Source organism: Spodoptera frugiperda, chromosome 10 (assembly GCF_023101765.2).
Source record: "Spodoptera frugiperda isolate SF20-4 chromosome 10, AGI-APGP_CSIRO_Sfru_2.0, whole genome shotgun sequence".
NCBI classification, from domain to species: Eukaryota; Metazoa; Arthropoda; class Insecta; order Lepidoptera; family Noctuidae; genus Spodoptera; species Spodoptera frugiperda.
The window spans coordinates 4,632,533-4,652,880 of record NC_064221.1 but is presented as its reverse complement, the minus strand read 5'-3'; the positions used below and the strand labels follow the sequence as shown (position 1 = coordinate 4,652,880).

At 40.4% G+C, this 20,348-nt stretch overlaps 4 protein-coding genes and 1 non-coding gene across 6 annotated transcripts in view; 2 read left to right on the top strand and 3 right to left on the bottom strand.

Moving 5' to 3' along the window:
- Positions 1–742: 742 nt before the first annotated feature.
- LOC118277385 (uncharacterized) lies at positions 743–10,673 on the bottom strand. The gene is made up of 13 exons (XM_050696216.1): positions 10,459–10,673; positions 9,799–9,937; positions 9,166–9,310; positions 8,511–8,674; positions 7,793–7,916; positions 7,053–7,176; positions 6,479–6,608; positions 5,764–5,952; positions 5,251–5,392; positions 4,659–4,793; positions 4,132–4,219; positions 3,359–3,573; positions 743–2,986 (listed from the first exon to the last, which is right to left on the bottom strand). The coding sequence occupies exons 1-13, from the start codon at positions 10,566–10,568 to the stop codon at positions 2,748–2,750; spliced, it is 1,944 nt and encodes a 647-aa protein (XP_050552173.1). The 5' UTR covers positions 10,569–10,673; the 3' UTR covers positions 743–2,747.
- Positions 10,222–10,293, bottom strand: Trnae-uuc (transfer RNA glutamic acid (anticodon UUC)). The gene has a single exon. It is a non-coding gene; the product is annotated as a tRNA-Glu (tRNA).
- A 251-nt stretch (positions 10,674–10,924) lies between the features above and the next one.
- On the top strand, positions 10,925–12,924 carry LOC118277386 (dysbindin protein homolog). The gene is made up of 3 exons (XM_035596158.2): positions 10,925–11,514; positions 12,192–12,356; positions 12,723–12,924. Exons 1-3 carry the CDS (start codon positions 11,010–11,012, stop codon positions 12,806–12,808), a joined length of 756 nt encoding a protein of 251 aa, XP_035452051.2. The 5' UTR covers positions 10,925–11,009; the 3' UTR covers positions 12,809–12,924.
- A 103-nt stretch (positions 12,925–13,027) lies between these two features.
- LOC118277384 (uncharacterized) lies at positions 13,028–19,273 on the bottom strand. The gene is made up of 7 exons (XM_035596155.2): positions 18,930–19,273; positions 18,734–18,830; positions 16,991–17,120; positions 16,231–16,333; positions 15,562–15,659; positions 14,996–15,269; positions 13,028–14,862 (listed from the first exon to the last, which is right to left on the bottom strand). The coding sequence occupies exons 1-7, from the start codon at positions 19,035–19,037 to the stop codon at positions 13,537–13,539; spliced, it is 2,136 nt and encodes a 711-aa protein (XP_035452048.1). The 5' UTR covers positions 19,038–19,273; the 3' UTR covers positions 13,028–13,536.
- A 301-nt stretch (positions 19,274–19,574) lies between these two features.
- The window catches only part of LOC118277352 (uncharacterized), a 79,234-nt gene continuing 78,460 nt past the window's right edge, over positions 19,575–20,348 (top strand). For both annotated transcript variants that reach the window (XM_035596111.2, XM_035596108.2), the window contains exon 1: positions 19,575–20,083. The gene's annotated coding sequence lies outside the window, so the exon portion shown is untranslated. The remainder of the gene's footprint in view (positions 20,084–20,348) is intronic.

Genomic DNA, 20,348 nt, shown 5'->3' with positions numbered 1-20,348 from the left:
TACTTAAAATAACGTTTTATTTTTAATTTCATATCAAAACCTGTTTATTTATCTTCATTTCATTCGTTCATTTTTGTTCACGAAAGTTCGTAATAAATAGAATTGTAGTATGCAATCTGCGAAGTTTCGGACGAAACTTCGTTTTTCGTTGAATTAGAGTAGGCCCCCTGAGTCGTGAGTGCGTTCACAAACATACAAGTTCACATACACATGACACCCAGACCGCTCAGGAACCACAATTTGTTGGTCACACAAAGAGTTGTTTCGTCCGAGAACCGGCCCCGCGACACGTCACGGTGCTGTTTAAAACACACACATACCAATATAATAGGGTAGATGACTAATTTTTATTTTAAAGCCCGTCTTGTAGATTATTTTAAAACATTAGACACGTATTTTTTATTTTCTTACGGAAACAAATACTTTCGACGATATATCGATTTGAAATATCGCGTGACGTCACTTCTAGGTATATTTTATACGTAGAAATGACGTATTTGCTCCCACTTTTAAACTTTGATTCGTTTTATCTAAGTATTGTTATATTATATGACAAAATAGAAAAAATACGTGTCTAATATTTTTTCATTACCTAACCGACGGATTAAATAGATTTTTAATTATCATACCCCGTCATCATCCCTATTATTGGTATCAGATTCGAACCAGTAGTTTAGGATATTAGCTCGCGCAACGAACCAACCAAAGTATTATTTACAAAATAAAACAATTTGGACTTTTATGTAGGCATTTATTTAAAACTTGTATATAACTAAGATTAAATACATAGAATTGTGCTTTCATTATTACAATATAAGCGTAAACACAGCTGAAGGAACGTATTCGATGTTTTAGTTGGGTGCATATTATTAATTTTATTAAAATTACAACGAAGTAAAAGTATTGCTATAGTAATGCCTTATTCACAATACGTTAGTTCGTTAGTAGTAGTAGTAGTAGTAGTACAAGTAGCTAGTATTTAGTAGTTCTCTCTCGCTTCGATTTTAGGACAGAAGTGAGAGAGAGCTACTATTTATTTATTTAAAGTTAAATTGTACAACATTACAGTCGTTAAACATACTTCGCTATATACGAACGAGGCATTAGAGTATGATTAGATAGTTTTACTACTAAATTGTGATGTATTTTTCATACTGTTATCCCATCATAATCTACGTTTAATCGCCAAGCTTGCTTGAATGAGGGTGCTTTTCCACCAAAAATAAGCTATGTAGCTATGCTACGATTATGTAATAGTTAAGCTGTAAAACTATGTGACCGTTACCACTGATACTAAGCTATGTAGCTGTGCGAGGAAGATACGCAGTTCGATGCGATGTATTAATAATAGGAAAGCCATTCACAGCACGCATTTTTTTATATAAAAAAACATAGCTGAGCCGAGTCTGTTTCCACCAGTGCTAAGCTGTGTCTACCAATGAATATGATTGGTGGAAGTCAAACGCATCCACAGAAACGCAGCATAGAACATTTCTGGTGGAATAGCACCCTTAGAAGTTTGTGTAATTAAGATTCTCAGATTTTATTACAGTTACAAGTCGACCTAAAAAGCGCATTAGAAACCTCTTTGAGGTGCAAATGGTGTGATGTATAACGAAGATACTACATATTTGTAAGATATTAAAGTTTTGTTCTCTACAGAAATTTAATTTACAATGTTATTTATTTTTATATTTCATGTGGCGACACATTGACAAGTGACAGATGACAGAAGTCGCACATAGACTATCGACGAGCAAATCAATGGATGACGTCACAAATATCCTGCATCGCACATACGAAGTTTACATGCGAATTAACACGGATAGAAAATCCCAACGAACAACAGTTGGGCAGAAAGCCCGCCAGGCTGATCACCTCGCCTGGTCGGAGGATCCTCCTTTTCTTAGGGAACTTTACTCTCTGTTCCCTAAATTCACAACACAGTTGTACGATTACATCACATCACAACCAAAGATCTGTAAAAAATCTGATGAAATGACATATACATAAACAGAAATTTAATGAAAAAATGTCTATGAGTTTCCTATATTTCGACACTGTTGTAAGCGCCATGAACAAGGATGAATCGGAAACCCATCGGAAATCGGAAATCCTCAAGGTTATTTTCTTTTCCTATCACTTTGACTGAATATTAGTTTTACATTGTTTTCACATAGTTAAAGCAATCGAAACAATGTAACCAAGAATTGTCTTGTGAATCTGATTAAAAAAGAGTAGCCTATGGAGTTTCTTACTCGTTCTTCTGCATAGGAATATACACTTTGGAACGAGCAAATAGCTTCATTGGAGGACTGACTGACAGACAGGACGTTAATAATATCATTATATTTGCTTTGACGTTCAAAAGTGCCTTCCTGGTCAGTTTTGACCCATAGACATAAATAAACATGGTAAATATCCCGTCTTAAGTTCTAATGATAGTGTTAGTGACCATGCCAGTTTAAAAACTTGTAGTTGGGTGATTCTTCAATAAAAATCACAAAAAGTTAACGGCGTCATTATCCTCAACCAAAAGTTAACAATTCTGTTGATTGAAACACAAAATTTGGTTTCAATAAATTAAACTGTGACACTGCTCTCAACCAATCCAATAAAAATAAGGATGATAATAAGCTACCACGATGCTTAATAATGCGGGAGAATAATGATTTGTTAAATAAAAGTTAAAGTTTTTTGAAAAATCACCCAGTTTATAGGTTCCTTAATAATCCATTCATATGTTCCTACATATTAAGATTCAAGCTCTCTAAATAATTAGCTTCATACTCCTTATAGGTCTTCCCATCAATGGTTCTGTTGGAAGAGATGTATTTCTTCATGGAGTTATCGGACCAGAGCTGAAGGTTCTCCTGTCCCAGGTCCAGGGTCTTCACAGTCTTCTGCAAGGCTACCAGGTTGTCGTTGAGACGCTTTTTAATTCTATCTATTGTGTTGGTCTCCTCTTCCGTTTCTGATGATATATCTGGAATTGATATGGTTTTTTAGTAAAAGGAATTCGTATAATGAAGAAATGTGAGTGACTGACTAACAAACTGATTGACTAACTGATTGAGTGACTGACTGACTGACTGACAGAATGAACGAATGACTGATTGACTAACTAACTGATTGAGTGACTGACTGACTGACTGACAGAATGAACGAATGACTGACTGACTGAATGAATGAATGAATGAATGAGTGACTGACTGATAATCAATGCACAGCCGAAACGAAACTACTGGACCTAAGAACGTAGTTCGCTTATCAGAGTACGATTGTATATATGAAATTCTGCCAATCTCTTTGGTGATAAACAAACAAAGTCATTGTTATAAAAATCAAAATCACGTACCTATAGACACATCCCTTCTCAAAGAACTTTCGAGAACTTTCACCAACGCTTCCATTTCATATTTCTTCTGCACGGTCAGTATAATCCTCTGTAGATTGCGTGACAGACTGACGGACGGACAGACGAGCGAGCACGTGACGTCATCGCGCTGCCAGCTCGAATGTAAGCGGTCCACTGATGATTGGAGCGTTTCAAATATCCACACCTTTTCGCCGCTGTAATGAAAAAAGAAAATATTTTTATAATAACTATCGTGAGACATACAAAATTAATTAAAAATCACAGTTTACTCACGTAAATTAATAGAGAAAAGCTCTACTAGTTTCGAGTCAAAGAGGGACTCTTCATCATGAGCAGCGTGCGCAGACGCGGCGACGTCTAGTAGAGCTTTTCTCCATTAACCTTTCGTCTGCGGGTATATGAGACAACAATAGAATACACATTGTGTCTCGCACTGATCAGTGCTTCAGCATACGACGGGTAAACGTACGTGAGTAAACCGTGATTTTTAGTTAAAAAGGAGATATTTTATTAATACACTAGCATTTATTCTCGGTTTTTGTTTGTGTTTATATCTATCGGCGACTGCACGGGTAGTGAGGTGGCTGAGCAGGCTATCGCATAATGTGTAGCTGTTTCGATTTCCACACGGCCTAACACTTTGTGTGATCACACGTGATACACATAAAACCTCGGTCCTGGGTGTTATGTGTATGTAAAATTGTATGTTTGTCAACGCACCTATGACACAGGAGAAAATGTTGTTAACTTACTTGTCTAGCACCAATTTTCTGTTATTTTCCAGCTTAAACTTCTTCAGGTACACCTTCAGCTCATCAGTGAAGGTCGGGTTCATATTTTCTGTAAAATAAATGATAATTCGTTAATTATTGTAAAGACTGCCTCGTTAGTCGACTGGTCGCAAGTGCGACTGCCAGACAAGGGGCTCTGGATCGATTCCTGGGGCGGGCAAAGTACTACTGGGTTTTTTTCGGGTTTTCGAAAATTTCTTAGTATGGAGCCTGGAATTGTACCCACTATATGGCAATAGGCTCACCCCCTTTTCCATGGGACTTATAACACAAATGGTGAAAAGTGGGTGTACATTGTATAGCGGCATTACGTGTCGTAATGTCCACCTCTGCCTACCCCTTCGGGGATAAAAGGCGCGTATTGTAAATAAAAAGGATTGAATAAAAAATCTAAGACAATGTAATGAAGCTGTATGTCTACAAAATCGATTAAGAGATAGCTTAAGAGATAAACAGATGAACAGATTTTGAAAGGATTAAAGAGTTACCTGCAGCATCATAGGAGCAGTTCTCCGAAGTATCGAGGTCCATGCTTAAGTTGACTTTGTTCCTATTTCTGTCTCTCCTCTCTTCGTAAAAACGTCGCAATGTTGATATTGACTCTTGTGGTAGGGATAACTGACCTGCATAAATAAATATTTTTATTTAGTCAAGCAATAAGCTTACTGTACAGTTGTATAATACGGGGTGTAGAATTCGGAAGGTGATCAGAAATTGGATATGTGTTCTAGTTTCTATTCACTCCCTTGCGACAACAGGCCTTTGGTCGGCAGTGGCCACTTCTAGGCAGTTGATGATGATGATGATTCACCCCCTTTCTGTATCTATTCACCCCTTTTCTGTATCTATTCACCCCCTTTTCTGTATCTATTCACCCCCTTTTCTGTATCTATTCACGCCTTTCCTGTATTTGATCACCCCCTTTCTGTATTTATATGAGTAAATACAAGGGGTGACCCTTAAATTATATTCACCGATTGAGCTGTTTTGTGTACACATTTAGTTTGCATAGACATAAAAGCTTAACTGTTCAATGGGAGAGATGTTTATATTTATTTAAACTATGAATGTATTCCGTACCTCCGAACCTGTCCCCCTGGCACCCGGTGTCGGTGTGGAAGCCATTGAACACAGTGGTCAGACATTCCCTCACATTATGTATCTTGCGCTCCGTTACAGCCAGTGACGTAATTAGACGTTTCAGCTCGTCGCGTTTCGATTCCTGCAGAGGTTAGATGATTTTAATGGATTTAGAGCTGGAGAGTAGTTTGGTTGTAAGATTCTGAGGGCTTAGTATGAGTTTGTTTCGATTCGATCTCGTTAAACGTAGGTAAAACAAATTCGTACTAAAGCCCTCAGAATGATATATAAATAATGACTATTTATTATTTAGCTCGCGTGGTTTCACTCGCTGCTCGGCCCCTATTTATCGTAGCGTAATGTCTCTCTACTCAAATGTACTATTCAACAAAAATAATGATTCAATTCGAACCAGTTGTTCCAGAGATAAACTCGTTCAAAAAAAACAAACAAACAAGCAAATTATTCAGTTTTAAAATATTAGTAATATAGATTATAAATAGATATACTTACAATAGCCTTATCAATAGCCAGTATATGCCTGGTAGCCTGGGTATCTGGAGCCCCCCCGGCGGCCTCGAACACTCCGGTCCGTGACGTCACCTCCTCGTGCAACGTCCGTAGAGTGTCCACCCGAGCCTGCGCCCGCGCACGCTCACAGCGCACTACTAGCAGCTCACATGCCTCGCCTGAGAGGTAGTCCTGGAAAGAATAAGTTTAAGGATACATATATACTATGTCTATACTATCGTGATTCAAATTAAATTAACTAGAATGATCTGAGACGTCGCCGTGTTTGCGTACGCTACTCATTATTAAGAGTCGCTCTGTGACTCTAAACTATTAGAGCTGTTTCCTCCAGATATTTACGCGAGTAAACCGTGATTTCTAGTTAATCATCGTATCAGTCACAAAACAGATACTGTCGAATAAAAGCCTCCCTTAAAAAAATTACACCTAAGGAAGTAGATTTTCCATTTTCAAGCAAGATATTTTAAGTTCTATTCTTAGATCGAACAAAAGATAAAAACGAATACTGAATAAGTGAATACGAATCATCGTTTTCAATACATGTAGGAACATACAAAGGGTTGTATGCTTAATTCTTTAAAAGTACGTAACGGATTTTGATGTGTTTCAAGAAGAAGGTTTATATGTATAATACATGCATAATATATCACCATTGCACCCAAGGGGCGGGTCGCTAGTGAATAATAAATAAACTTACATTGATCTGTGTGAGTGAGTCGGCTAGTTTCTTCTGTGCGCGCTTGGTGTGTACCTTGTTCTTCACGGAGTTGAGCGCGAGCGAGCAATGCAGGGACGCCGTGTGGGAGAGCACCCATTGGGGAGTTATCCTGGAATATTCACAGGGTTATTCATCATCATCAGCAGCCCGTGACAATCCACTGGTGGATTATAAGCCTTTTTTACATAAGGGGGTTATGTTATGTACATAATCTGTACTCTTTGTTCGAGTTTGATTTACGTTGAACGAAAACGAAATGAGAGCGCGTTGGGCGCTCTGATTACCCGGCTCGAATGTCAAAGTCAAAGTCAATTTAAAATATGATTGATCTTTGATATTGGTAATTCTTTGGTCTTTGGTCACACTATTTTGGAAGTTATTGAGATATTATTACATTTTTGGCATCCAGTGATTATAAATTAATTATTTTAGCTCGATATGACTTAGGAATAGATCATAAATAGCGATCGATCTTATTTCCCTGTCACTATATGGCAGCTGTTAGAGTTGGCCCGACTGTTAGTGTCGACTGGAGGTATAGTACAGTCCATACCTGTTAGTATCGCTAGTGTCCCGGTCGGTAGTGGCAGCGAGCGCGGCAGTGAGCGCGGCGCGTCGCTCACACAGCTGGGGCCACAGCGCGCCGCCGCACCTCACCAGGGACGATATCTGCTCCTCTGTACCATACACCAACAAAACAACGTCATTTCCTCATAGACCATCATCATCACCCCTATCAAGTCATCGTCTCTCATAGGCCTCCCTCAATAATATCCATATAGGTTGGTTAGACTCGCATCCAGCAACTGTCTTTTTTAGGGAGACGAAATTGTCCAATGACTTCTCCCACCTTGGGTGAGGCGAGATGGAGTATCAGACTCTTACTGACTAAAAATCACTCCGTTCCTATTCCCGCTCTGCGAACCGGATCCTCGGTAAACTCGCTATGTAGTTCGCAGCTCAGGGTTGGGTATGCTACTGGGTGGGGGTAGTAGGCTACCCCGTCTGTGGTGGTCTGATGGCTCTTTGAGGCGCGTGCGGTACGCTCGGCGCCGTACGCAAGGGTCCGGTTTTTTTTTTCATTTTAATTCAGTCAAAGGTTTTGGTCGGGCATCGAGCTAATCTTGCTTGCGACCTTAATTAAACTCTTGTCTGTCGATAAATGAGACACAATAGAAAACACATTGTGTCTCGCGTAGATCTGCGTTCCGACATACAACGGGTTAAGCCTGTTTATGTACTTTTAATACCTATAGGAATCCTTGGTCTAGAATATTTATAAGAATAACTTACCCGAGTCGTTCATATCTCCGCCGTTGGACGTGATGGAGGAGCTGGCGAGTGGCGCCATACTGACGGACAGCGCCGCGGGGGCACGCGGGGTCTGCCGGCGGCTGGTCAACTTGTCTAGCTTGTTCTGGAAATAATAGTACATTTATTTAATATCAGCATGGCTTACTATCAAGTAACCCGTCTACTCGTTTGCCCCCTATTTGTAAAAATAGCATCCTGAATGATGACATCATTCACCATCATCACCACTTCTGAAGAAAGCGTCTCTTCACATGGTGTGATTTTCAGCTACTCCTCGGTATCGTATTTTAAACTGGGTATTTATTGCCATTGGGTATTAGCTATTATAACAAGTCCATCCTTAAGGCTTCCATTCTGCTACAATACATTTTTTTTTTTTTGGGAAAAATCAGCAAACGAGATGACGGATCACCTGATGGTATGCGATTGGCGCCATGGACACCCATTTCATTTATTTTTTAAAGGGGGAAAATCATCCAATTGCTTTCGCACTAGGCGAGGCACGAAGGAGTGTCAGACTTACTGACTAAAAACCACCCCGTCCCTACTCCTGCTTTTCAAGCACCAAGTAAACCCGCTAGGTAGTCCGCAGCACTGAATCCAGATTTAAAAGAATTAAACATTAAATTATCTTAGGAAAATGGCAGATCACAACTAAATATCCAATTATAAACAGATATTTTTAAAAATATCTCACCTCAACATCAGAACAGTCATCGAAGCTGCACAGCGAGTCGGCGATGGTCCTGGCTTCATTCAAGCTGTCTCTCTTGGCGCGCAGCTCCTCGCCCAACTGCTGCAGCAGCCAGGCGCGGCGCTGGGCCGCCGCCACGCGGGCGCGGGCGAGGTTGCGGTGCGATACTGTAATGTATGGAGTTGTTGATAAAAACTAGAATCAATGTTTTTAATTTTAGGAACTTAAGTGCTAATTAATGCCGTTTCATACCCGAAGGTTTAAATGCCTAAGGCATTAAGCCCACCCCATATACACATTCATGTACATAAAGAATTAAATAAATAAATAAAACCTACCAACGTCAAATACTAATGTGACTTTTTCCAAGCTATAAGTGTATTATCTAAGATTATTTAGACACCACTGATAAACGGTTAAGGAAAGCGTCGTGAGGAAACCTAGGCTTATAATTTCTATTAATTATAGGTTTGAAATCATTCAACAATATTGACCCCAAGCTGTTTCTTCAGTTTCAATTATATAACCCTGTAATAGAGTTCAAAATACACCTAAGTTTGAGAGTTTCTACAGTATTTCATACCCTAAACTCTTTCTTTAACACATTATCAACCTTATCACCCCATAATAATGTCCAAAGTTCCCCAAACATACTTACATCTGCTGGACACTTTATCCACGAGCTGGTTGAGCTCCTGCCTGGCTTGCTGCACTCTGGTCTCTGCGTCTTGCACTCTCTCCCGCAGGGTAGTCTGTTGCTTCCATAGAGTCAGCTCTTCTGGCACTATTGTGCTTGAATCAGGCTGTAAAAATAAAGTAATTATTATTATTGGAAACTATAATTAGGAACTATGAAGTAAATGATCATCTTCAAGATGGAACCAAAAATTTGCTGCACTGCATTGTTGACGCGATGGCTGCCGTGATTCCCGCATGGAGCAACTCTTTGTGTGATCATCAAATTGTTGTTTTGGGTATGGGTGTCATATGTATGAAAACTTGTATGTAGTTATAAAAAACAGTTATGAAACTTAAAACTGCACAAAACAGGAGAATATCCTATAGAGAGGGGTAAAGTTTTAAAAAAGAAAATTGTTATAACTGCCACACTCAGAGTCATTTAATGGTTACTTTACCCAGTCCTTAGCAATTGTTTTCGACACAAAATCGTTACTAAGGAATAGTTTAAGTTATCATTACATGTCTCTGTGTCAGTGTGGCAGTAAGCAAATTAAGTTATAAGTCAACTGTTGAAAGTGTGATCTACCTATATTGTATGTGAAAGCCTCACCTTGCAAAAAGCATTAGTTTTCCTACACCTCTGCACATCATCATTGAAGACTTGCAGCCTCTTCTGTCTGATGACCTCCTTAGGCTCTACATGCTCCATCAGACTGCGCCACACCATGTAATACTGGCCGCGGCACATTCTGCAATATTTTAAAAAGATTTCTTGAAAAATGAAGGACCCAGGTTTTGTTTTGAAAACTTTGTTCTTGTCTTTAAAGCCTAGTGATACTAAATAGCAATGTTGTAGTTTGGAGTGAAAATTTAAATTATTTTCACAAACAATATTAATTTTTGCTAGTAAAGTATGTACACGAAAATTTTGGCAAAGATAATGAAAATATTGTAATTTCAACAATAAATATCAATTTTTTACCTAAAAAGCTATAAAAGATGAATATGAACTTAAAAAAACTATAAAAAGATTTTCCCGTACCGGGAATCGAACCCGAGCCTCCTGGGTGAAAGCCAGGTATCCTAGCCACTAGACCATACGGGATGTGAGAGACAAGCCGAATTTTGAGTTCTTATATTCCATGATTTACGAAACGTACTATACGTAATTATTTTGCAATACTGCAAGTGTGCATTACATATAATAAATCCCATTGATAAAAAGAATTAAGTAATTAAATAAATATTTTAGTTTAGCCGTGTAACTCACTCTGATAGTTTGTCAACAGTAGGCACTTTATCCGGCGGACAACCCATGGACAGCAACCATTCTGCGAACTTCTGAGGCACCTTATCACTACTCAACTTTTCTTCATTCATTTTAGTCACAATTATGTGTTCTACAGTTAGAAAATGTGTAATTCGCAAACAATAATAATCTGAATGCGACAAACAACAAGCAACAGACGAAAATTCAAATTTGACAATGACATACGTCACTTTGAAGTAAGATTGTACTTAAATTCTCGTCATATTGTTTCATTCGTATTTTAACGGAGAATCTTCATAATTACGATATTTTTATTATTTGTTGTATAGAAAAGCTAAAAGTTAATGATTTTATTGTCGCTAATTATTGCTTCGTATTATTTTTATTTTAGCGAGAATACTTTTTGCTTAATTTTATAGAAACACGAGAATACAGTGATAGTTTTTTTATCTATGACATTGTCACTGTCATTGATAACAAACGTCAAATTGTCAAAGCAAACAATGTTGATATTCTTTTCTCAATAATATTTATATTTTAACTTTAAAATAATGCTAGGTAATCTCAAAGATTTTATTTCGGTCGTCCAAGATGGTTTAGCATCAAATAACAACATACGGCAAACGCTACAAGAAGTTCAGAAAGTGAAAAACATTTTCAAAGACAAGCAGAAAGTTGCACACGAAAGCAAAGTCAATTATGGAGCTGGAGGGGCACTGTTGGAGAAATATCAGGAGGAATGGGCTAAAATACACGAGAACGCCGATACAAACGCTAAGGCAGCTGATGAGGTAGACAAATTAATACTAGAGTTACATGAAGAGGCGAAAAAGCGTTTACAAAGTGCGAACGAATTGGCTCAGAATCTGTCTCTAATTCCTTCGTTAACTGCCTCTGTGGCGGAGTGTATGGACAGTCTGAAGAACGTGCAGGGATTGCTGAAGACCGTGGAGGATGAACTAGTGGAATTCGAGGATATAGTGGAGAGAAGTAAGATGGAAAACTGGAAACTGGACCACCACTATCATCTGACTATGTACAAAGAGAAGAAGATGGGTAAGTAGAATATTGTTATATAAGCTATTTACTAAAGCTGTCTAGTTTATGAGAAGTGGCCAAATCTTTTATCAGTGTATTTCCCATGACCTACATTATCATAAAGATGTGTTTCTGATAAGAATCTTGTTTGGTATATTGGTACATTTATATTGTACATAGTGTAGAATTGAGATAAGTAACCATGGTCATTATTTGTATTTCATAAATATTTTGTTAATAAATTGGGACTGTTTGGGTAGATTATGTCTATCTACCCATATACTGTAAAACGGGGTGAATAGAAACAGGAATTGGGAAAATTTCCTAAAATCTATTCACCTTGTTGATGTACAAGGTGAATAAATACAGGTTCAATTTAAGCAGTGAATAGATACAGAAATGGGTGAAAAGTGTTGGTAAAATGTCCCAATGAATTCAGCCCTTGATTTCTATTCATCCCGTTTTACTGTATGTTTGTTTTTCTTTCACCCATAAACTGCTGAACAGATTTAAATGAAACTTACAACAGAGATAAGACTATGGTCAGGTACAGTGACAGTTGACACAAAGCTACTTATCCTGGTAGCATGTTTGTTATCAGAAGCTACTCTCATATAAAATATGTTGTTTCCAAATTGCAATCTCATTCACCAACTTTTATAAAAATACCTAATCAGACTACCCATCTATTCCAGTTGCATTAGAGGAAGTACGTAACAAACTAGCAAGGGAGAACAGTCAGCGTAACTCAGAGAGGGAGCGACAGCAACTAGCGGACCTGCAGGCGAGGAGAGAACAGAGCTCCAACGCATTCCAACAAGATGTTGCTAAGTACTTGGCTAGCGGGACTGTTACTATCAGTAAGTTGGCAGTATTCTTGCTTTATATCCAGTAACTATGGTTCAGCATCATCATTACTATCCACAGCCTATTAATGGCCACTGTTGATGGTAACTACATAGGTTGTTTCAAATAATTTTGTAGTCAAAATCTATATGTTTGTTGGAATATGATGAAACAATGATTTTTGAACTATGAACTTGGTAAATTTTAAACAGATCAGATTGCGACTTTGTATGTATGAAGCTACTATGACGTAGCCATCCCCAAAGAAAGGATTTTGATAAGTTCGATTAATAACAAAACGCGAGGAAAGATGCAGGTAAAAGCTAGTATAACAATATAATGGAATATTTCTGACTTAATTTCTTTATCTTTAATTCCAGGCCAGCCTTCAACACCAAAAATAACTTTAGAACAAATACAGTTAGATGAAGACAACAGTGACCTGGAGAAATTCCTCGACAGTTGATGGGAACCACCCGCGGTGCTGGGACTGTGCTACGGTGATATCAGAGCTTGTACAATTAAGACTAATGCATTCTATTTTATATTCCAAAGTTAATATAATATTTGTTGAATATTTTACCAACGTTTTTAATTTTTTTACTCTGGTAACCCAACACATTTCAAATTTAGAAGAGAAAGATGGTAACCTCGCTCTTATCGCTATCAAATAACACCCTGAAGATAGAACAATTCATATATAATTTATTTTTTTAGTTAAATACCTAAAGAATTTAATTTTTGTACTGTTAAACTTTTTCATGAACTGAAATTATTTTTCTTATTCAATAATAAAGTCAAAAATACAAAAATATATATACAAAGCATTTATGACTAGTAAAAATAAGCACATTGCTAAAACAGCTTTATCGGAACACGGTTCACGCCGGTCACGACATAGTTCGATACAGGTCTACGAGGGATCCCACAAAAACTCCATTCACAGTAATAATTATATCAAAAACTGACTCCGACCACTAAAAGTTGACGGCCGCATCATATAAAACAGTCAAAAATATATCAGTACGCCACACACGAAATGAATTTACTGCTGGGACAAGTAGCACAGGGTGCGCTCCGTTAGTGACCGGCCACGAATGCCACAATTCACAATTTTCCACTGCTGTTCAACTGTCAGTGGCGGGAGTGGGGGAACTGTCCAGACTAGACGTAGCGTCGCGGGCGGGCTGCGGGCTACGTCTTCCTCATGATGGGGTGCAGGTCGCCGCCGCCGTGCGCCGACATCTTCACCTTGCCCGCCACGTGGTTCTTGATGCAGGGCCCGGCGTCCTTGATGGACACGCCGCCGTCCTCCATGTCCTCGTCCGACGAGAAGTCGGACACGCACAGCGTGAGGTGCCGCTTCTTGGGAGGCACGACGTGCAGCGTCCACCGCACGGGCCCCTTGTGGTTGCCCTTCAAGTTCTCCCGTGCTTCGTAGTCGGTGTCGGAGGCTGCGCGCTGGGACTCGCTTTTTAAACTCCGCAAGTTCTTACTCGGTCTATGGGTTTGTTCCTTTTTTTCCCCCCTCGGGGGGGTGTGGAAGTTTTTTAAATTCATTACACTGGACGTCTGGCCCTTGGAATTCAAGTCAGGAAAATTCTGAGAGTATATAACGACGCTGTCTACCGGTTTCTCTTTATGAAATTTTGCCGGCTGTTTACTTTTCGTGTCGCTCTCGGAGGGCGAGCTCGAGGCGCGCTTCTCCGCCGAGTTCCCGCTGCTACAACTAGTGTTGCTGTTACTGGTGCTGTATTGCTCAACAGCCTGCTTTTCTAATTCTCGAAACTTGGTGTCTATACTCTCGTCTGACGCTTTGTACTGCTCTAACGCTTCTTTCTCCAATTCCTCGAATTTATGATCGACTGTTGGTGGCCGCACTCGTGATCCAGGGAGTACCATTTTTGGATTCAGTTTCAGGAGGCCAGGCGTCACCAATTTCTGCGCTAGTCTTACGACCGGAGTGAGTCCGATAGGCGCGGGCGCGCTCATGCTGAGCACTGTGCTGTACAGGCGCTTCTTCCTCAACCCGTTGTCTATGGCGGCTGCGCTGGTGGACGGTAGCTGGCCATCAGCCACGATTTTGTCTTGTGTAGTTGGGCTCTCTGGCTTATCACCTTGCGAGGTCTGCGGTTCAGTGACAGGAACCACAGCCTGTTCGTTGGTGCTGCTAGTGCTTTCCTTTTCATCGGGAAGTTCTTCTTTTTTGTCTTCTTCTGTGTCTGTCCGGGCGGGGGTCTTCTGCCCGGCCGGGGCGGGTGCCTGGTGCACGTGCGTGAGGTGAAACCTGTGGTCGAGGCGCGGGGAGGGATGGTCCCGCGGCCACCACACGCCGTAGCGGCGGTCCGGACAGCGCGCGGGCCGCTGGCCGGTGGGCGCGTACCGGCTCACGTTGGTGCCGCGGTACGGCGGACACCGCGCCGCGGACGCGCGCATCACTGCCTGCACGCTCGCTGACAGCCGCCCCATGGCGCGCTGGCACTCCGTCAGCTGCGGAGGCCGCGGCGGATCAAACTGGAACTGAGATCACGTGGTTAATTATGGCACAGTACAAGCAATCATGGGGGTGTAAGAGGTGACTAACGATGATGTAGCTAGTTTCCTAAACGGGAAAGTGTTATCGAGTCAGTTTTAGGCAACAGAGTAAGCTTACTTTGCACGAAGGGTCGCAGAAGAGTTGTGCAGGTACGTCGAGACAGTACGCCGGTGGCGGTGGCGCGAGTGCCGTCAGCCGCCTCGGCTGGCGACGTCTCGCCCGCATCTTGCGCGACACTGCGGGGGGGCTGGGGGCGCGGGGCGCGTGGCTGGAGTGCGCGGGGCCCCGGGGCGCCTGCGAGGGGGCCCACAATGCACGCACGCTGAGCACTCGGGCCGCCAGCGCCGCTTCTTCGCCTGCGGCTCGCGCCCCACTCGGGCCCCAGCGCTCGCTAGCTGCCGATCGGTGCCAATTAATTCCTCTGCTCATAAAATTTTGATCTAACTTAGTTACAGTCTCGCAACGGCTACCTTTCTTCGGTTTTAAACTAAGTTACTAAGTTTGTAATTTGGTATAGAGGACCAAGTCTACAAAACTGCGCTGCATCATAGTTACGAATGTCTATACAGTAACTTCCTTAAGCAGTTCTTATTTAAGAACCTAATTTCCTAGGCTATTTAGGTACTAAAAGTTTTGTCCAAAAGGGGTAACCGTAAAAGCGAACAGGGTATTGATAGACGCACAAATCCTCGTCGGGCAGCATCCTGTACTGTCGGCGCCGTCGCGGGAACATGCTGCGCTCAGCTGACTCGTCTACTAACTTGCGAAACCAGTACTCCACCTGCAATTTATTATTATTATTATATATTATTCAGGCCGGCAGTTGATAAAACTGATATGTGCTTGTGTCTGTTATTATTTACTTGGATTCCATATTATGTCTGTCAAGTCTGTTTTTGAATTGGTTGCAATTTCAACATCTGGGGCCTTAGTCTGCTATTACAATTGTGTCAGAATGGTCGATCACTGAGCAGTGTGAGAGGGACGGAGCTATACAACCTACATAGACCATTCTGACACAATTGTAATACGCCCTGACTACACGATTGCTTAGGAAGTGTCTATGAAGGTTACTTTTTGAGAAGCTTGTACACAACTTGAGGTGGCCTCTAAGATGATGTTTTTCATTATGTGAGAATAGTTTGTCGAAATCTTTGATCTCATAATGTCCACTCAGTCTTGTACTTATATCTCAATCAAATATCAACGATGCTTTGAAGTGGGTAAGTTCAAAACCTTCTAGCGTTCCCCATATTTGCTAAACTTTGCTAAAGAACTAGAAGTACAGGACACATGGTGCCAGGTCAGGACATGGAAGACACCACACGATAGGGATGTTAAGGTAACGTTACCTCAGGCAGCATCCAGCATTCCGTGAGGTCTGAATTTTCGCAGCCCTGGCCGTTGTACCCTCGCAAGTTAGTTCGTTCATTCGTACTTGTATAACATTTTTCTCTACAAACAGAAATTGACCGTTAAATCATTAACTACCGAAGAAAACTGTTGTAGGCAAATCCTCCGCTAATCGTTGGTCACCAGTAACAGATAGCGGTTAACGTGTTAAAAATCAAATACAAATTCCAAAGATTGACAGTTTGTCATTTTGACAGGAAAAGGATTTTGCGCGAAAAGCAATGTCTTGTCATTTGACATGATGATGGCGGCAAGCCGGCAAATTATGTCCCATTTAATTTGCCGTGCCGTACCGTAAAGCAGTCCGCAGCGGCTTGGTTATTTACGGGGGACAAGCCCGCCACAATCTCCCACACCGCTGCAACTCCTGTAAGCCAGGTTCTACAGTAGATACAACCATGAAAACACCGGAACACTGAAGTCCGGCGCGTCCTAGAGACATGAATGACTGTTTTGGATCCCGCAACGCAATAAATCAGAAGAAATGTTAGAGAAGAAGAGAAGAAAATGATAGTTTCCACTTCCTCCGGGGAATTTAATGCAGGAGACAGAATGATTTGGCTTGGCTTGGTGACAGACGTCTGCGCATCGTCTCATGAAACAGTTCTTTGTGTACTATGATCTATGAACATTTTTAATTATATCGTCTGAATACCGCCTCTACCGTAGACTAATTGTAAATGAAAAGAAATAGAGTACCTGACTTCGTCGTAATAAAAATTTCCATAGAATTGTGCCAATCTGGACTCTGGTATAACGTCTTTCACACTTCTTCTGCCACTACTGCTGCCATTTTCTTGGCTCTGGCTTGATATTGCACGTTTATTATCTACGAAATATATTATTTATTATTATATTTCATTATCGTTTTATTACTTAAACGAGATGTTTCATTAGGAAGTCAGGAGAACAGATCGTAAGTGACTAACGGCCAGTCTTAATAACTCGCGCAGGTCCAAAATACTGTGTCTTTTTAGTCATGAATGCACAGGCCCCTGGCCGCGCAATCAAGATAGTCCATGCTATAAAGTTAATTTCGGTCAAATGATGACAACAGACTAGAGTGTATTTGTCAGCTAATTTCCGACCGTAGGGTCTTCATATTGGCTGGGGATAAGGCAGTGCTGCTCTATGATACCCAAACGTGAACCTTTTAAATCTGCGCTATCTCCAACTCGTCTGCCTAGTGTGAACTGGAGATTCCATAAACTCTTTATGTAGAGGAAACCCAGACCCATAATCCTTTGCAGCTAGGATATTCTGTAACTGGATCATATTCTCGCCCGTCATTGGTCGAGAATATTCTCACAACCAATGACACGGCGGATCGCGATCGAGTTCACTTCGATCTTTCAAAATGAAAGTTACAGAATAGCCTAGCTGAACTCAGCAGAGAACCAATGAAACGTGCTGTTAATGATGGTAGATGGTAGAAAGGCCGAGTACAGACAGAGGTCTCATCTGTTTTATTGAAGTTTATTTCTTAACCGTTTATTTACATTAAAATATTTTTACAATATCCTGCAATGACGAGAGAAATCGCCGGCAGAATATTGAAGTTTATGCTCATCGAATTGCTGAATAGACCTGGCTTGCCCGGTGCACCTAGCGATGTAGGTGATCAAATAAAGGAAACCTATTTTATGTGTCCAGCTACGTCCTTCACAAAACAAAGTAGTGATAGAAATTATCTAATTTAAAACTTTTCTTGCAAATTATTTTTGAGTTCTATTGCGTAGATATGTTGTTGAAAATGGCCGTAAATGGATTTTTCTACAGTAAAATATTCAGTACTAGATAAGCACGGTTAAGGATGCTTTTAAACCAGAGACGTGCTTTGTAGCTAAGCTGTAAAGATATAATAGCTAAACTGTGAAACTACGTGAACGTTTCCACCAGAGCTAAGCTATGTGTAACAATGAATATGATTGGCGGAAACCAAAGGCGTCCACAGCACTGCATTCATCTGTATTATCATATCAGCCGGAAGACGTATATCCCGACCATGAACTTGCAGATCGGCTGGTTGGAAACGACCTGAATCCATGCGGTTCTCCGCTATTTCATTAAGGCCTCATGACCGTACTATTCGTGCGCAGTACGTAATTGATCTTTACGTACAGTTGATTTAAACTACAAACATAAAGCTTTGAGCAAATCAGAACGTATTGGACTTGCAGCTCAAAACAGCATACGTCCACGATCCGGTCCAGTTAGCTGGTGCAGAGTATCTAACGACAAATGTGCTTTAAAACGTGCCGATACGTGTGAATGCACCGGCTGGGCGGAAAACGGAGCGCGTGGAAGGGTCTAGGACAGGAATGACTTAGAAAGGAATAACGAGGGTCCTGAAGTCTTTCTTTTACTATCTTTAGGGGTCTAAAACTTAGCTCTATCTACGGTCTAAGCAAATTATGTCAATTTACTATTCTATCTCCTGACCTGTTAATTCGCATTGATTATTTGTTTGCAAACTTTGTGATTCCAATGATGTGTCTTGCAGTACTTGAGAGACACGACAATGCTGTGCCCAGAGACGCTGAAACCGAAAAAAACATCGTGACAGATGGAAAATTCTACTCAAAACCTTATTTTTAGGAAAAAATGGGAAAAATGATTTTTTTCTCAGGAGCGGTACCTGATTAGCTATAATGAATTCATCGGGAGGTTCCGTAGCCCATGTGAGATCCGCACAAAGGGCGATATGTGCCCACGCAGACGAGTACCGATCCACTTCGAAGCTCATTCAATGTGACATTTCACACATACAATTAATTATCTTTAGAATAAGAAACGAACTAATATAATAGTCACTAAATTTTAAGAGAAAAATTAACGGTAAAACTGTTAATAAAAACGACGACAATTTGAAAGACATTGGTGGTTAAATCTACAATAACAAAATTTTCCTCTTTTTTGATAGATACATGATGTATTTTTTTCTTTTATTTTAAATTGCTTTTCGAATTTCGTACCAAATGAAGTGAAAGAAATTGTCATCGCGTTGGCTTGGCCGGATGTCGGTAAGAAGTTTTTATTTATAACTTTATGGTTGTGCTGTCACTTTGAATTAATTTATCTGAAATACCCGAAATTGTTTCTACAAGTCTTACTAAAGTGTAACCAATTTGTAGCTAAAATAAAAGATATATTGTAATTTTATTATTCATACGAGTAACTTGGATTCAGAAAACATGGCCGTCGTCTCAACTTGGCAACATTACTGTTATTTTTGTGAGACGGCAACATTGGCGGTCCCGCCCGCCAGCGGCCGCCCGTCACCTCTTATGTCAGTTTGGCTTGCGCAGCCAGGTGGCGTTGTCGTTACGGTCGTTGCGCGCAAGCGTGCTCAGCTGAGGTGGCTGAATGGACATTGACAGATCAGTTAAATAATTATAATTTATTTTATTAAATAAAAAATAAATAAAACTAATACAATTAACCAAACTTGTGCTTTTATTAGAAAAAGTGTTACAAAGTATTGATATAATCGAGTTAGTATTGTGAATGAGATTGGAGAAAGAAGAGTTTTAAAAAAATCGATTGTAAAACGACGACAGATTGTATTTTCTTTATTATTTCGTGTGTTAAACGACTTTAGTTTTGCAACAAGTGTGAGCCCCGCTAGTCGTGCTGAGAACGGGTTTGGGAACCGTTGGGTTTTTTGTTTATGTATATTTGTTTGTGGTACCTATATATTCGCGAGTGAGTGTGGTGAGTCGTGTCCGTTAGTGATGCTGCAATCGGGTGCAAGTGGTCACCGTTGAGTCGTCATCTCGCCACCTCTGCACGGTAAGTGATGTACCTTGTATACCTACCTACTCATTACAAACTAATTTGTTAATAGTTAGCCAGGCAACTAGAGTCAATGTGAAATGCGCTCAATTCTCATACAGGTTTTGATTCAATCTGCTTTATCAAAGGAACTATCAGTAGGTAGGTACCTGTATTTGGTATAAGTACGTAGGTACTTGTTCTCCAATGAATCAAGTGAATGTCTTTACAGCATTAGAAAGAAAATATTTATCATTATCTTGCGGTAACCATTCATAACAGT

Coding starts and splice junctions, on each gene's coding strand:
- LOC118277384 (XM_035596155.2), bottom strand. CDS start 19,037: ATGAGCTTCGAAGTGGATCGGTACTCGTCTGCGTGGGCACATATCGCC. Junction 16,334..16,990: donor TTTTATTACGACGAAGTCAG/GTACTCTATTTC, acceptor TTCTGTTTGTAG/AGAAAAATGTTATACAAGTA. Junction 15,660..16,230: donor AATGCTGGATGCTGCCTGAG/GTAACGTTACCT, acceptor AATAAATTGCAG/GTGGAGTACTGGTTTCGCAA.
- LOC118277385 (XM_050696216.1), bottom strand. CDS start 10,568: ATGAATGAAGAAAAGTTGAGTAGTGATAAGGTGCCTCAGAAGTTCGCA. Junction 7,917..8,510: donor ATGACTGTTCTGATGTTGAG/GTGAGATATTTT, acceptor TATTATTTCCAG/AACAAGCTAGACAAGTTGAC. Junction 2,987..3,358: donor GAGAAGGGATGTGTCTATAG/GTACGTGATTTT, acceptor TATCAATTCCAG/ATATATCATCAGAAACGGAA.
- LOC118277386 (XM_035596158.2), top strand. CDS start 11,010: ATGCTAGGTAATCTCAAAGATTTTATTTCGGTCGTCCAAGATGGTTTA. Junction 11,515..12,191: donor GTACAAAGAGAAGAAGATGG/GTAAGTAGAATA, acceptor CATCTATTCCAG/TTGCATTAGAGGAAGTACGT. Junction 12,357..12,722: donor TAGCGGGACTGTTACTATCA/GTAAGTTGGCAG, acceptor CTTTAATTCCAG/GCCAGCCTTCAACACCAAAA.